A 15,809-nucleotide genomic window follows, 5' to 3' on the forward strand; every position below is an offset into this window, starting at 1 on the left:
GTCAGCATTATTTTCCCACATATGATAGATGTAGCTAATGTTATAAACAGATACATTACTACTTTCTAGGAACTTACAGTATTGAGCACAGTGGAAATAGGCAGCTGTCAATGAATGCAGAGAGATATACAGCTGCAGAAATACTACTTACTTATTTAAATACATTGAAGGAACATATTGTTTAACCATGAATATAAATATAGATTTTTTTTGGACGAGGGATGTGTTGGTAAGTGAATTTCGTATTAAGATAGTTTCAAGGCAGAGGCATTCTCTTTTGTCTTCTACTTTTAGAGAGGCCCTTTGAGATTAGCAGGGACTGTTTGAGGTGGCAAGGACAAGATTCTTTTTGTGGGTGGGGGAGTAAGTGGAAGTGAAGCAGTTAGAAGATGGTAAATTGAAAATTGTTCCTGGAAAGTGCCAAGGGACCTCAGTGAGTGAGTTTGTATGGGATGGTCTATTTAAAACATTTGGAGGGTGTAGTTGAATAAGGCACTTTTTTAAGGGAAATTTTTAGCTAACAATTAGGGGAAACTTCTTTCTTTTTATAAGAGTAGAGACTAATTAATAGATACTTTTATACAAAGTCAGTGATTAAAGAGATTCAGAGCTCCAAGAGGCAGTCATCAGTCAGGAGGGGTTTCAAGTAAAGACCCTTTATTTTCTGTTCAGTGTAACACTTATGGCATAATTAGGTACATCTGCAGTGGTTTCTCAACCCTCTCTTGGTAAGGTTTGTTTCCTTTAACTGGTGAACTCTAATTGTAGGAGTAAATATCAGAGATTCTAGAGTCTTCCACCTGCATTTTTATAGTGTCCTGGTGTAGCATTGTGTAACCAGTTACAACTTTTTCTTTCTCATTTGTTTTTCTGGCATGTAATACGCTTTTAATAAAGAGCATATTTTGAATATCTACTTTGAATATCTAGCATATTTTGAATATCTACTATATACAAAATAATATAGTAGAAAATGGGTTCCAACTAACTTCTTTCTAAAAATGTATTCAGTGACCTTTATTATTTATTAGATTTTTTGAGAAACATCCATTAATCCTACTATATGCTAGGTGTTGGTGGTACGTTAGACACTGGAAATAGAAGGGGCATGAGAGACTCACCCTAAAGAGGATATCAGAAGAAAGAACACATTATTTATTTTTATTTTGAGTTTGAATCATGTCTTTAGCTTATCGAAAAACGATACCAAGGAATTATCTCTGAAGATCTTAGAGAACATTTATTCTCAAAATATTTAGATTGGAGTATTTAATTTGATAAATGCTTGAACTATTAATGGAAGTACTAAATACAGACAATATTTATTTAAAGAATTTCTCTCAGTGGTGGTAATTAAGAAAATCCTAATCACGAGATGCATAAATAGTTGCCCGTATGGTAAGCCAAGTTCTTGGCAGTATATGATATTGCACATTGTTAACAGGCTACAGTCATTGGATTGTGATTAAGAGTCGGCTGGCTCCCCTTCTTAGTTCTTTTCTGCATGAAATTTGCTGACCTTAAGGGCATTATGGGAGGGAAGCTAGCTCTAAAGACTGGATTTACTTTTTCAGCTTCAGTTATTTCTGAAGCTCTTGCTTTCTGAGGTTTCCAAACCGTATTCCCTGCGTGTATCGATTGAATGAGATGTCCCCTTTGACTGCTTTCGGTTGTCACTTCAGTATGACCTTTTCTTTCTATCTTCACTGCCATGACTTATATTCTGTTTTATATTCTAGTACTTCCTGCCTGGACTGTTGGAATAGACACTCATTGGTAACAAGCATGTAAACTATAGCTACAGTTTCTTCTCTGGATTAAAATAAAATCGACTATATGGGAAAGCATATTTTGAACTTGAAAGCACTACACAAAATATAAGTCGTAATTTCTCTCTGTTACATTTGTCATTATGTCACAGTCCTACTTAAAAATCACCAGTTGCTTCTTTTAGATGCCTCTTTCAGAGATTCATTGTCCTTCGGTGCTGACAGCTCCAGGCTCTCTTTCTAGATTCATACCCTTCATATCCTGCTGCTCCTCCTTCCAGCAGTTGCTAGTGTTTTCTTCCTCTCTTTGGGGGACTGTTGGCATAGCTGAGGACAAGGCTGTTCTCTGCTGTGTGGGACTGGACTGAGCTTTCTAGCTGCTTCATTCTTGGGCTCCACACCCCTCCCCTGCATGTCCGTAGCTGCAGTGTGGAGAGAGGTGAGTGTGAGGGGGACGGGCAGAACACTGAGTGGTACTCTTATGGAGAACCAGTCAGTTAGCTAAACTACTTTGTCGGTCCCAGAGCTCATGTTAGTTCCTGTTTGAGTTCTTGCTTTTTTTTTTTTTTCCCCTAACCCTACTTATTAAAATCCAATTTCTCTTTCCTAATGCCACGAAAAATGTAATTGCTTGCATGTAAAATTCAGGCATCATTTATATAGCAGTAATATATATATACGTATATATATATTGGTAATAATATATAGTAATGAAACTGGCTTAATCTTTGGTTTTGAGTAGAGGAAAACAAGTTGGAATTTAACAGTGGTGTTGATTGCTGGCTTTGGTTAAGTTTTATTCTGTTTCAGCTGATTTCTTTTCAGTAGAAAGTTCTGTTCTTGATTTAGGAAAAAGAAAATGCTCAGTGTATAATGCTAAAAAGATTTATCACATCATATTGCATTTAATACAAAGTGAGGGCACCCAGCGGAGGAAATTTGTCTTAATTGTTATGTGGATGTCCAGCACCAAGCACAGGGTCTGACACATTACAGACACTCTATATCATATTTACTTGAACAAATGAATTGTTTAGATATCTGAGAAACATGTTTCTGGCTATGGAATACATGATACGTGCTGGTGCATTTTGGATAGCTAAACTAGATGTCAGTGAAATGTTGGCAAAGGAGGACCATTTTGTCATTTTAGCAGTTGTCTTTGAAACCCTTACACCAGATGCATTATATGCACAGATCTTTTGTAACAGTTTGTGTATTTGAAAAGAAATTTAGGTCAGCTATTGTGAGTTAAAATGATCATTTGAGCTGAATTAACCTGGAAGGGAAACAGTTGAGAAAGAAATGAAAAAGGCTTTAGAACAGGTAATGGGGTACAGAATTCTCAATTATTCTGAGATTTCTAGTCCTTAAGTCACTGTACCAAAAAGAGATAAAATTTTATGTGGAGGAATGGATCACTCTTGCCACATCCTCAACTCCTGTTTTTCCTTTTCTTCTGCTGCTCCAGCTTGGCAAAACACCAAATCCCAGAGCAATGTTCATCATTTCCCTCCTCCATTCCTTGGATGCATGGAGTATTGCAAGCCTCTAGGATTACAGTAGCACTTCCTGACAGCTGTGCCTCTCAGCCTTGCTCTATTCTGTTTTCCTCTGTCACCAGAGTGATCTTTCTGTAATGGATCTGATTGTGTTGGGCTTCTCCTTGAAAATCCCCTATTGTTTTCAGGATAAAAATCCAAATTCCTTAGTTTGGAAAAAGGACTCTTAGAGATCTGGCCCCTTCTTTCCAGTTTCTTACCTGATCTCTCTTCTTTTCTCCATTTTTTCTCTGTATTCCAGACATATTAACTAGTGGCATTTCTCTGAATGTTCGTTTTCTTTTCATGCCACTGAACTTACGATGTTTCTTTCTTTCTTTCTTTTTTTTAAAGATTTTATTTATTTATTTGACAGACAGAGATCACAAGTAGGCAGAGAGACAGGCGGGGGTGGGGGGGGGGGGGAGCAGACCCCCTGCTGAGCAGAGAGCCCGAGGAGAGGCTTGATCCCAGGACCCTGGGATCATGACCTGAGCTGAAGGCAGAGGCTTTAACCCACTGAGCCACCCAGGCACCCCATTATGATGTTTCTTTTTCCAGGCATGTGTTTCTCTCCCTCCCTATAGTCATCAACTATAGGTCATTTAAAACTTCCCAAGGTTACCTCTAGAAAACGTCTGACTCTTCCTTCCCAGTCTATTGGTTCCCTTCCTCCATGCTCTCCTCGTATCCTACAAATAGTGTTTTCAGTGGTCCCTAACCTAATGTAGTAGTCCACATGCTTCCCTTCTCACTAGACTGTGAACTTTTTTCAAGTACAAGATACTCTTACAAGCCCTTTAATTCCTCATCCCTGTCACTGGTTTGCACAGTATAGAAGCCTAGAAGTTTATGGTTTAGTTAGTATATGAAGTAACAGAATTTATCAGAGACACAAAATTGCCTGGCTAAGTCCTGGGTATTATGATTGCGAGAAGTAGAACATGTTTATTGCCTTGTACATAAACTCATTTGTGTGGGCAAAATGACCCATGAAACAATTAGAGATTAATAAAGTACAACATCAAATGAGGACTTAGGTTGAATGACTTGAGAGTAAAATATAATCAGATTTCAAATTCTTTGGCATTTCATATCTGTTCTTTATTTTTCTACTTAATAGTTACCACTGCTAACATGCTCTGCCTTTTACTTATTTATCATGTTACACTTGCCTTCCCCACTATGCTGCAAGTTTCATGAGGATTTTTTTTTATAATTTTTTATTTTTTATTAACATATGTTGTATTATTAGCCCCAGGGGTACAGGTCTGTGAATCGCCAGGTTTACACACTACACAGCACTCATGAGGAATTTTTATTTCTTTTTTCACTATGGTATTTCCATGCCTGACACATGGTAGATACTTAATAGATATTTGTTGAATGGATGGAATAGTGTTCAGGAAAGGAACTGATCCCTAAAAGATAGTACAAATACAGAAACACTTCCTGGAGATGTTACAACCTGAAACAGACCTTGAAAGGTCGTGTTTTATTAAATTAGTTAATTTAATTGAAAAAAATACTAATTTTGTTTTTACATGAATTTTTTTCAGATCGTATGTTCCTCCTAATTTTCTTTTAAGGCTTTATGAGGTTTTTAGAGCCCTCATCATTCACTTCTTTTATAGAGTTTGACTGGATTAACAACAAAGCCTGTTTAATCAGTGACTGATGATAACTAACCCTTGTGTACTCGTTGCAATAACACTTTCACTCCATATATTTATTAGCAAAATAAAATACGTAAAAAAACAGGTTTGCTGGAGGCAATAACACATTGTTTTTGGATCCTCTTTATTCCATATGTTAGGATACCTGTTTGCCTATCTTTTACTTCACCTCCGTTCAGAATAAGTACAGATGAGTTTGAACTTGTAGGCATGTCAGGGTTCTGGTTGTTTTGTGATGTAAGAATCATAATTGACCATTGTGCCTGCAAGTTCTTTGATTTTAGCAAATCTTGATCAGAGTTTTAAATACACACACATACACACGTGTCACATAACTTAGGAATTGCGTTGCCCATTGTTATAGTTTTAAACTTTTCTGTTTGCTTCTCTTCCAAGACTAAAGAAATTAAAATTAGATTTTGACTTCAAACTATTAAAAGTGTTAACTCCTCCAAACGAGTTACAACTGGAACGTGCATGTAATCCAGATTTGCATTGTTCTGTTACCAAAATTAAAAAAAATTATTAATTGGTTTCCAGAAGTGGCTTCTTGACATTTTTTTCCCTAAGCACAGAATTAGATTATTTCTTAGGCCATTGTAGCTGCACTAGATCTTAGTAAACATCTAGACTACTTTATTTTACAGGTGTGGTAACTAAGACACAAGGACAAGTGATTTGTACAGAATCAGACAGTTAAGTTTATAACAGGGGCAGAATGATAAACTAGATTTTTAACTGTTGTTGAAAAGACCAAACTGTGGCTAACCCGTCTATTGTGCTAGTAACCACTTTAAACTTTTAGGCCATTTCTAATTCTAGAAATACATATGGAACTGATGGTGTTTTAAAAGGGTATTTTAGTGACCTGGCAGAATAGTTGAAGTAAGTTCTTCGAGTTTGTCAATCTGCCAGTCAGCTGGATTGGGTGTAATTGAAGTTTTGGCAGTACATTTTCATTTTAGTGTATAGGCTGTTTACTGTTTGAGTCAACAAGTAACTTTTACTAATCTGATTTTAAGCTTTGAAAAGCCTTAAATTGTCTCTAAATTGTTAGATTAAATTTACACATTTTCCATAGGAAGAGGTTTAACCAATAAATGTATATTAAGGAAAACATGAGGAATAAGATTTTTAAAAGTTTAGTCTTTTTTTTTTTCCCAGTGTTTCCTTGTTAAATTTAAGAAGTGATGTATTTTAAAAGGTATTAATATGGGTGGGCCCTGATTGTTAAATAGAAAAGTGAAAAAAAAACTTTCTAAGTGTCATGTAACTCTTCTATATATCCTTTTCTTGTATTCTCTGCTGTATTTACTTGGATTCACATTTTGATTAAACTGGATTCTTGAAAAATAGCACCTTGTATTCTGTGATTTTTAGGTTATTTTTTCTTTTTTTTTAAGGAAGGAGTTCTATTTTGGGGGGGAAATGATTAGTAAATATAATGGGTTGAATAAGAAAAAAATAGTTCAAGATGTGGAAGAATATAGACAACCTGAAGTGAGTACTAGAGTTACTCCTGGTGGTGGTTGCCTAAGATCCATTAAATTGAGTTATTTATTTTTAATGAGTGTGTCCATATATTACACTTTCAATGACTCTGCTAGATTTTAAAAACCCATTGGTTTGACTTAGTCTGAAATTTAATGTTTTCAAACATTAAACATTAAATGTTTTAAAATTTAATGTTTTTCTTTTACATTATATTCTCTTAACTATATAGCCTGTGTTTTGCTGTGGCAAGTTAGTGATTGCCCTTCATTTTCTTTCAGATCCCTGCCTATCACTGAGTCCACCATGCTTCACAGAAGAAGACAGATACAGTCTGGAAGCTCTTCAAACAATACATAAACAAATGGACGATGACAAAGATGGTGGAATTGAAGTAGATGAAAGTGATGAAGTAGGTGGAAAGCTTTTCCTGTTATTCTCTTAAATTTTCCCATTATTCATCATATGTGATTCAGGTTCATCTTCAGTATCTTTAGTTTTTCTCTTTGCATTCTAATTTTACCCTTTTTATTTGCACGCTTTTCTTTTTTCTTTTTTCCTCATGCATATACAAGTCTTCCTAGTTTTATAAGAATCCTCAGTCTCATGTTCTTGCATTTCTCAAACATACGTCCTCTTCTGACTATATCAGTTATTATCTATTGCTGCTTTATAAATCACCACAAAGCTTAGTGGCTTAGGACAGCAATTTATCATTTCTCCTGATCCTGTGGGTTGACCAGGCTCAGCTGGGTACGTTTTCTGTTCCCTTTGGTATGGTCTGAGGTCACTGTGATGCTGTGTGGTTGCATTCCGCTGGGGGCTCTGCTGGGGCTGAAATGATGACTTCTTAGTCTTTGCAGTCTTTCTTCACGTGGTCTCTCATCATTCATAATCTAGCTCAGGCTTCCTTACAGCATGGCAGCTGGCTTCCAGGGAACAGTGTTCCAAGAAAACAAGTTTCCGCATGAAAGTACTTATCATCCCTTGCTTGCCTTGCCAGTGCCTGTTAATATCAAATTGGCTTAAAGCAAGTGATCTGGTTAAGCTCACAGTCTGTGTGGGAGAGGATTATACAAGGGCATGAATGCCAGGAGATTTGGTTTATTGGGGGTCATTGATGTAATGATCTACTGCACCCACTGTACAAATAAATCATGTTTTATTTCTTGAGCATTATTATCTTCCCCCTGACATCCCTCTGGCGTCCCTTTTAGTTTCTCCATAGAAGTTGTTTTCTTTGGTTGGAATCTTACTCTAGCCAAGTCCCCTGGTTGTTTTTCAGGCCTCTTCAATCTCTTATATTTGTCATAGTTGAGATGCTTCTCTTTTAGTTTATATGATACTAAATTATGTTTTTTCTACATTATAATCTAATGTTATATAATAGTCACATTCTCTAATCACATTGTTACCTAACAGTTACAGTCTCTAAAGATTAATTCTTGACTTGCTCTGCAACACTTTTACCTTGCGAATGCTCATCCTTTTGTAGGCTACACTTGGTTCCTCCATCTCTAAGCCAGTGTAGATTCCTGACCTATATACGTTGCTTTCTGCCTGACATCTTTTGAGGGCTTTACTTTTTCGTTCAAGTTAGTTTGTCTAAAACAATTATCTCAGCTCTCCTCTTTGAAATCTGTGACTATTCAATGGCCCTTCTGGACCTACTTCTCCTTAGTTTAAAATTTTCCAAATCAGGTGTTGGCGGACTTTTTTTTTTTTGTAAAGGCCCCAGTTATGAGTTGAAATGTGTCCCCACAAAAAAACATATTTTGAAGTCTTAAAGTCCAGTACCTCAGGATGTGACCTTATTTGGAAGTAGGGTAATTTCAGATGTAATTAGTTAAGGTAAGGATATACTGGAGTAGTGTGGGCCCTTCGTCCAATATGACTGGTATCTGTATAAGAGAGGAGAACACCATGTGGTGACACAGACACTGGGGAAAAGCTGACCCTGACAATGGAAGCAGAGATTGAAGTTATGGAGCCATAAGTCAAGGAATGACGGGGATTGCTGGTAACTCTAGAAGCTAAGAGAAAGGCATGGAACAAATTTCTCTGTTTTTATGGAGCTCAGTTTCTTCAGTGGTCAGAAGTGAAAGTCCTATTGCTCTAATCACCCGGTCTTTCTGCTGACCAGCCCCATCCCAGGGTGATCTAGAGGTACCATTCTGAGTACTCTCTTAGCATGAACTCAGAGTGTGATCAAAAGGGGCAAAATATACTCTTCTGACTCAGGAAATTCCAAGGGTTTTAAGAGCTCTCTGCCAGGAACCAAGGACAAACTCCAAATATATTTCTTATATCACAATTACAGAAACATTTAAATCTGAAAAGAACAGCAAAAATTCACATTTTTCAATCGTTAAAAGTACCCTCCAAGGAAAGATCTGTTAAACTTGCATGTAATATATAGACAGGGAGGGATTAAGTAAGCTTATGCAGGTATTTGACAGCCTATTTAAATGTATCTGATTGCATAATAGTTCCTCGAATTACAAGTTATTTTAATCTTTTTAACCTCATCATCAGATATTAAATGCTCAAATGTGTGAAGTGTTATCATTTACCACTGTGCCAAACAAAGTAAGCAGGCATGGCTGTATAATTTATACTTAGGTGGAATTCATCTGAGTCTTTTAAATTTCAGTGAAATTCCAAATATTTTATAATAGAGGTTAGAAGTAAAAACTTTATGTTAAAATGTAAAGCTTATGTTAAAAGAACTTAGAACTCTGTGAGTATGATTGGTGAGCTTTAATATTTAAAAACAGGAGATGTTATTCTTGGTATTTCTTCTAATATTACTATTCAAAAGCAAATAAGGTATGCCTCTCTATTTTATTAGTACCTTACAGAATCTAGAAATCTACTGTCCAGTATGGTAGCTACTAAGCTATGTTTGGCTATTGGGCATTAAAAATTGAGATGTGTTGGGGCGCCTGGGTGGTTCAGTGGGTTAAAGCCTCTGCCTTCAGCTCAGGTCATGATCCCAGGGTCCTGGGATTGAGCCCCGCATTGGGCTCTCTGCTCAGCGGGGAGCCTGCTTCCCTTCTTCTCTTTCTCTGCCTGCCTCTCTGCCTACTTGTGGTCTCTGTCTGTCAAATAAATAAAAATCTTAAAAAATAAAAAAATAAAAAAAATAAAATTGAGATGTGTTATAAGTGTAAAATGCACTTCAACTTTTGAATATGAGAAAAATAATGTAAAATACTTAAACTTTACAATATTCATTACCTGTTGGAAATGATAATATTATGGGCATACCAGATTACATAAAATATGATATGAAACTAATCCCACATGTTTCTTTTTACTTTTTATTGTGACTTCTAGAAAACTTAACATCACATATATAGATCAAATTAATTTGTATTGGAAGCACTGATCTAGAGACTGTGGTGTGTTGTAGGCTTTAAGGAAAGGGTTGTTAATTCTGTGGTTCTTGGACTATTTTGGTGCCTTCTGATCTGCATAACTACATCTTGATTTATATTTCTTGGTTAAGCGTTTCTTTTTTAAAGAAGTGAATTGTAATATCATTCTGGGTTTCTAGCAGTCATCATTAGGAAACTTCATGAGTTTAATAAGAAACCTTAGTCAAAAAAATTAAAGTACTTAATTTCTTGTGATTTGGTTTAAAATGTTAACTTTTTTTTTTCTTTCAAAGATTTTATTTGTTTATTTGACAGACAGAGATCATAAGTAGGCAGAGAGGCAGGCAGAGAGAGAGGGGAAAGCAAGCTCCCTGCTGAGCAGAGAGCCTGATGCGGAGCTTGATCCCAGGACCCCGGGATCATGACCTGAGCTGAAGTCAAAGGCTTTAACCCACTGAGCCACCCAGGCGCCCCATAAAATGTTAACTTTTTTAAAATTTAGAAAAATATTTAGCATTCAAAATGCTACTTGAAAACTTAATTTTTTTCTCTTTAGTGCTTCTGCTTTTGTTTTTTTTTTTTTTTTTTGGTCATGTGAGAAAGCATTTACTCTTTTAATTTATTCATGCATTTACTATTGAGCTAATATTTGAAGGTCTGTTTACGCCAGATACTCAGATCTTGGAATATATCCGGGACAGAACAGAATCTCACATTAATCTTTAAACCCTAAAGTGGACATTTTGTTGGATGCTTGTAAAAAGGTAGACTAAACAAAAAACAAAATAAGCAGGAAGAAGGGGGATGAGAGCAGGCAGATGGTGGGTAGCTGTAATTTTAAATAGGGTGCTTTCGGCAGACCTCACTGGGAAGGTAACGTTTAAAGGGTGTACTGTATGGAATACTGGGACAAGTAAGAGAATAAGTATCTGGCAGTTTTTCAGAGCTGTTCTCAAATTGAAAATAGAGGACAAGAGTGTTTTAGATTAGGAACGGGATATAAAGCTTTTGCTTTCCAGGTCATTGTCTTCTGATCAAAGGATTAGATGTCAGTGTATGCTCAATCTGTGACCTGTTTAGATTGAGGTTTTGATTACAGTCAAGTTTGTCTATTCTGCCAATATTGAAGATATTTTGGAAAGTGTACCTACACTTGATTAAGAAATACTTTTTTTTAAATAAAAGAAATGAATGGTTTTGTTGATTTGAACACAGCGTAGGAGGCAGTGGCAATTGACATTGTTATTGCCTGCTTTGTGGACTGAAAACTTTAGTATAGTTTCTAGTGTGCATGAACTTTGTTTTTACTTTTCCTCTTTTTAAAAAAAAAATTTAAAAATCCTTTTTTCCCTAATTTTTCTTCCTTTATATATCCATGCTTACCTTTTATTGATATCATTTGGAATAAATAATTTTCGAGTTTATGTTACCAGTTTTTGATATTTATAATTAACTTTAAACCAATTTATGTAAAAAAAAAAATGGTTGTACCTGATATTTCAGTTTTTCTTAGATTTAGCTAAGCTACCTGAATAGCACCTCTGTCATCTTTTATCTGTATACTTCTTAGAAAACTTAGTTAATAGCACAGATGTATGTGTGTCTGAAACAAGGAGAGTTACTATGAAAGCATGCAAAAATAGGGTTAGGAAAACCTACTAGAAAATACATTTTAAAATAGGATCAGTGAGTTTTGAATTACGAGGAGTACTGTTTCCAAAGGAATAAATGCATGTATATTTTTACTGAAAATTTTAAGTTAAAATTTTAACTTATGTAATATCTTTTGCTATGTAACAAATTACCCCTCCCCAGCTCCCAAATTTGGCAGCTTACAACAGTGTATGTTCATCATCTCACAGTTTGTTTGGGTCTGAAATCTAGGTGTAGCTTAGCTGGGTCTTCTCATTGTGGGTCTTTCAATAAGCTGCTATTAAAATGTTAGCTGGTATTGTGGTCCTCTCAAGGCCTGATACATGGTGGATCCACTTCAAGGCCTAATCATGTGGCTCTTGGCCCCACAGGTCTTCACTGGTTGTTGGTTGGAGATAATAGTTAACTGCCACATGGCTCTCTCCATAGGGCAGCTCCATAACATGGCAGTGAGCTTACCTTAAAGAGTGTGGGAGGGAGCTCAGAGAGAGAGCAATAGAAGGTCAACAACCTGGGAGTTAAAGTCTTTTTGTAAGCTAATCTTGGAATTGGAATCCCTTTACTCTTGCCAAAATTTTATTTGTTAGAAGGGAGTCACTAGGTCCTGCTGATACTCAAGGGGAGGCTGTTTGACAAGGTATGGGTGTGAGAATGTTGGGGTCATTGGGAGCCATTTTAGAGACTGATTAGCACAGTTTGTTTCTATACTCTGCTCAACTACAGATATTTGATGGGAAATTCTCAAGCCACGGAATTATAAAATATAAAAATGATAAAGTTACACAACTTCCTTCAGAAGGCTTTGTGTTGGAGGAGACCCACAATAAGACTTTTCATGTTGATCTTAGTAATAGAATATGTCTAGAATTTTAAAGCATTGATACACCCGATTAAAATTATCTATTAACTACTATTTTGCTGTTAGTAATTATGTGTAATTATATGCATAAATGGACCAGTACAACTTATTTGACCAAAGAATCACTTGGCATTCAACTGAAAGGACAAACAGAGCAAAGGTAAGGTGAGGAGAGATTAGGTGCTAAAGAGTCCTTGCCGTCTGTTAAGTTATAATTATTGAGGCATTTCCCTGCATATTGGAATTTTTATAGTTTCATAGTTTAGTTAATGTGTTATCATAAAAACAGGCTTTAAGTCTTTCTGGAAAATAGTAGCAGTAAGCATATAAATAGAGTAGCAGAGACTGGTAATAGGTATTCAGTTAAAAAAAGAAAAAAGGGTTAAATGGCCAAAATTGGGAAAAATAGGGAAATGATCTTTTAATTTTGTTACTATAGGGGTTATCGAACTTACGTTTATGGATTTATATGCTAAAGTAAGAGAAAATATTGAATGTTTACCATTTGTTTCATTCTGTAAGCACTTCACGTGGACTGTGGTATGGACTCCTCATAGAAGCCCTATGAACGACGAGTATACTCTCCATCTTATTTGCAGATGGGGAAATAGGCTTAGGGGAGTGAAACAGTCTGCACATTGCCACTAGCTTGTGAGTGGTATGGGTGGAGTTTGAGTCCAGACTGAATACATGTTTTTTTTTTTTTTTTTTTAAGATTTTATTTATTTATTTGAGAGAGAGAGCATGAGAGTAGAGAGGTCAGCAGGAGAAGCAGACTCCCTGCTGAGCAGGGAGCCTGATGTGGGACTCTATCCAGGGACTCTAGGATCATGACCTGAGGCGAAGGCAGTTGCTTTCTCATGTTAATGTTTATCATCAATCTCCATTGTTATGCCCTTCCTAATATAATTTACAAATAAATAGCTATGTGTATGTGGTGTACAAATATAGTAGATATACCTGTATCTATATACACACACTATTAGACATATTTGATGCATACATACTATTATATTGTTATGCTTTTTAAAAAATATTCACAAATATAAATGAAAACTGAGATAAAATTAAATATAATAGAAGTTCTTGTATTTTCTCCCTCATGAGTGGATTAGATTGTATATCTCTGTGGGGTCTGGGCAACTGAAATTGGAGATGACTACGCTAATGAATTATAAAGCAAGATCTGTTATGAGTCACATATACTTCATTCCAGTTTTATAAGAACAGGTAACTGAGAATTTTTTAAAAATGCAAGTTTCAGAGGCAGCCAGGTGGCTCATTCAGTTAGATATCTACCTTCGGCTCAGGCCATGGTTCCAGGGTCCTAGGATCAAGCCCCGCATTGGGCTCTCTACTCAGTGGGGAGCCTGCTGTCCCCCGTTTGTGTTCTCTCTCTCTGTCAAATAAATAAAATATTTAAAAAAGAGGCAAGTTCCAGAGACACTGCTAATGTTAATATTTATTCTTCTTTAATTTTCACTGTTCGCTCTATATGGGTCTCTTAACTATATAGCATATCAATTCCGGATATACTTATGGTGACCACTTTGCTTTTCAAGATTGAAATTAGTTCTGCTGCCTCTGATACCTGGAAGAAATGGTACTGTAAGAATGAAGCAAAACTTACACATTTATACTAATAAAGAAAAAAAAGCAGGGGATGATTGAGGCAGGACATTTAGATATCATTTTGATAAGGGAAGACATGGTTAAAATCTACATTTTATTTCCTTTGTTTCAAAAATACTTCTATAAATTTGTCACTATAACCATTGTAGCTACAAATTTTAATTTTTATTTGGAGTGTATCTCTTGATATGTAGAGATCCTAGAAAAGTAGTAATTATGAACACCTATAAATAGGAGTCTATGGAAGAAATATTCTGTTATCTGCAAAGAAGTCATCTCTTAGAATATGTGTACAGTTTTTTGATATTCTGCAATGCACCAAAATCTTTTAAGCATCAAATTTTGTTTTGTTGTTTTACTTACCTCTTTTCTTTAAACATTTTTTTCAGTTGCAGTTTTGGCAATTCAAAATAATATGGAGGCTCTCTATGTGTTTGGAAGCAAGGTAGAAAAAAGGTTGAGACCCTCTTTGCATAAAGTTTAGAATGAAGAAGGAAAGGCAATAAATCCTGAAGACAGAGTGGGTCAGTGCACCCAAATCTTTGGCCCTTAAGGGACAGAAGTGGATGAAAAGGAGTTGGCATAGTTCCTTAAGGTTGCTCTAAAAACCAATCAAAGTATGTTCCCTGGACAAAGCGGCAACGTGTGGAAATGCAAATTTTCAGGACCCATCCCAGACCTACTGAATCAGAAATGTGGGTTGGGGGTGGGGGGGCAGAAATCTGTATTCTAACAAGTCCTTTGGTAATTCTGATGCCCATGTTATCCTTTAATAAATCTTATGGTTGTTTTTGTAATATATACTTTTATAACAGTTTTTATAGTCTTGGTCACAGTATTTATATTTGGCTACTATGATGGTCTTGCAAAAAATACTGTTTCCTGACCCTGTACTTTGTGATTTCATTTTTCCCAAGTTCTACCTTAAAATTTTCTTGATATGTTCTATTGGAAGTCATAAACATGTGTAACACAGTAATTATTACAGTAATATGTTAATTATTACTGGAAAGCAGGGTGTGCTTGTATATTGCTAGGGAGAGGATTCTTTGCTCTTGTTAAAGTAAGATGGTTCTGTAACCTAGAATGGTTAAGAACCATTGTATAAATTATTAAGACAGGTCTTAAGAAAGTGTCTTTATTATTTTATAGTTGTACTTAGGATATTTCTTAAGTTCTAAGTTTGCTGTCTTGCCTCAGCAATTTTTAGTTGAGTACCCAGGCTTTTTATGTCTTGTCATGACAATTGTAGTACCTCTTTACTGGGCTTCCTTCTCTATCTCTTGCTTTTCCAGTTAATTTACCAGTTGCTCTTATCTTTCTGTGTATGATATTTGGTAAGAATGAATTCTCCCAGACTATTTATTTTTATTTTTTATTTTTAAATTTTTTTAAAGTTGACTCCACGCTCAGTGTGGAGCCCAGCGTGGGGCCTGAGCTCACGACCCTGAGATCAAGACCTGAGCTGAGATCAAGACCTGAGCTGAGATCAGCCTAACCAACTGGGCCACCCAGGCACCCCTCTCCTCGACTATCTCTATTCATGTGTCTTCTTAGCCCTCAGAGCAACTGCCATAGAACTCAGAAGACTTTTTCTTATCCTACCATTGCTTGCCATCCAGAGAGTCTTGCCTCTCCCCCCTCTGACTGTGATGTAGTGTAATGGTTACCCTCTTTTTTATGTCCTTAGTTGCCTGTCATTTGAGAAACACCATTGGTACTATCTAGTTAATACATACAGATTAAGTGGGCTTTTGTGCTGCATTTGGTAGGTACTTAAATATCATAACAGTTTTTGTGGAAAAATG

At 36.0% G+C, this 15,809-nt stretch overlaps 1 protein-coding gene across 3 annotated transcripts in view; it reads left to right on the top strand.

Moving 5' to 3' along the window:
• STIM2 (stromal interaction molecule 2) overlaps positions 1–15,809 on the top strand; it is a 140,201-nt gene that overhangs the window by 51,192 nt on the left and 73,200 nt on the right. For all 3 annotated transcript variants that reach the window (XM_080797251.1, XM_080797249.1, XM_080797250.1), the window contains one exon: positions 6,759–6,889. In XM_080797251.1, the coding sequence (XP_080653377.1) occupies positions 6,759–6,889 (131 nt within the window). The remainder of the gene's footprint in view (positions 1–6,758; positions 6,890–15,809) is intronic.

This window comes from Martes martes (genome assembly GCF_963455335.1).
Source record: "Martes martes genome assembly, chromosome: 2".
Taxonomy (NCBI): domain Eukaryota; kingdom Metazoa; phylum Chordata; class Mammalia; order Carnivora; family Mustelidae; genus Martes; species Martes martes.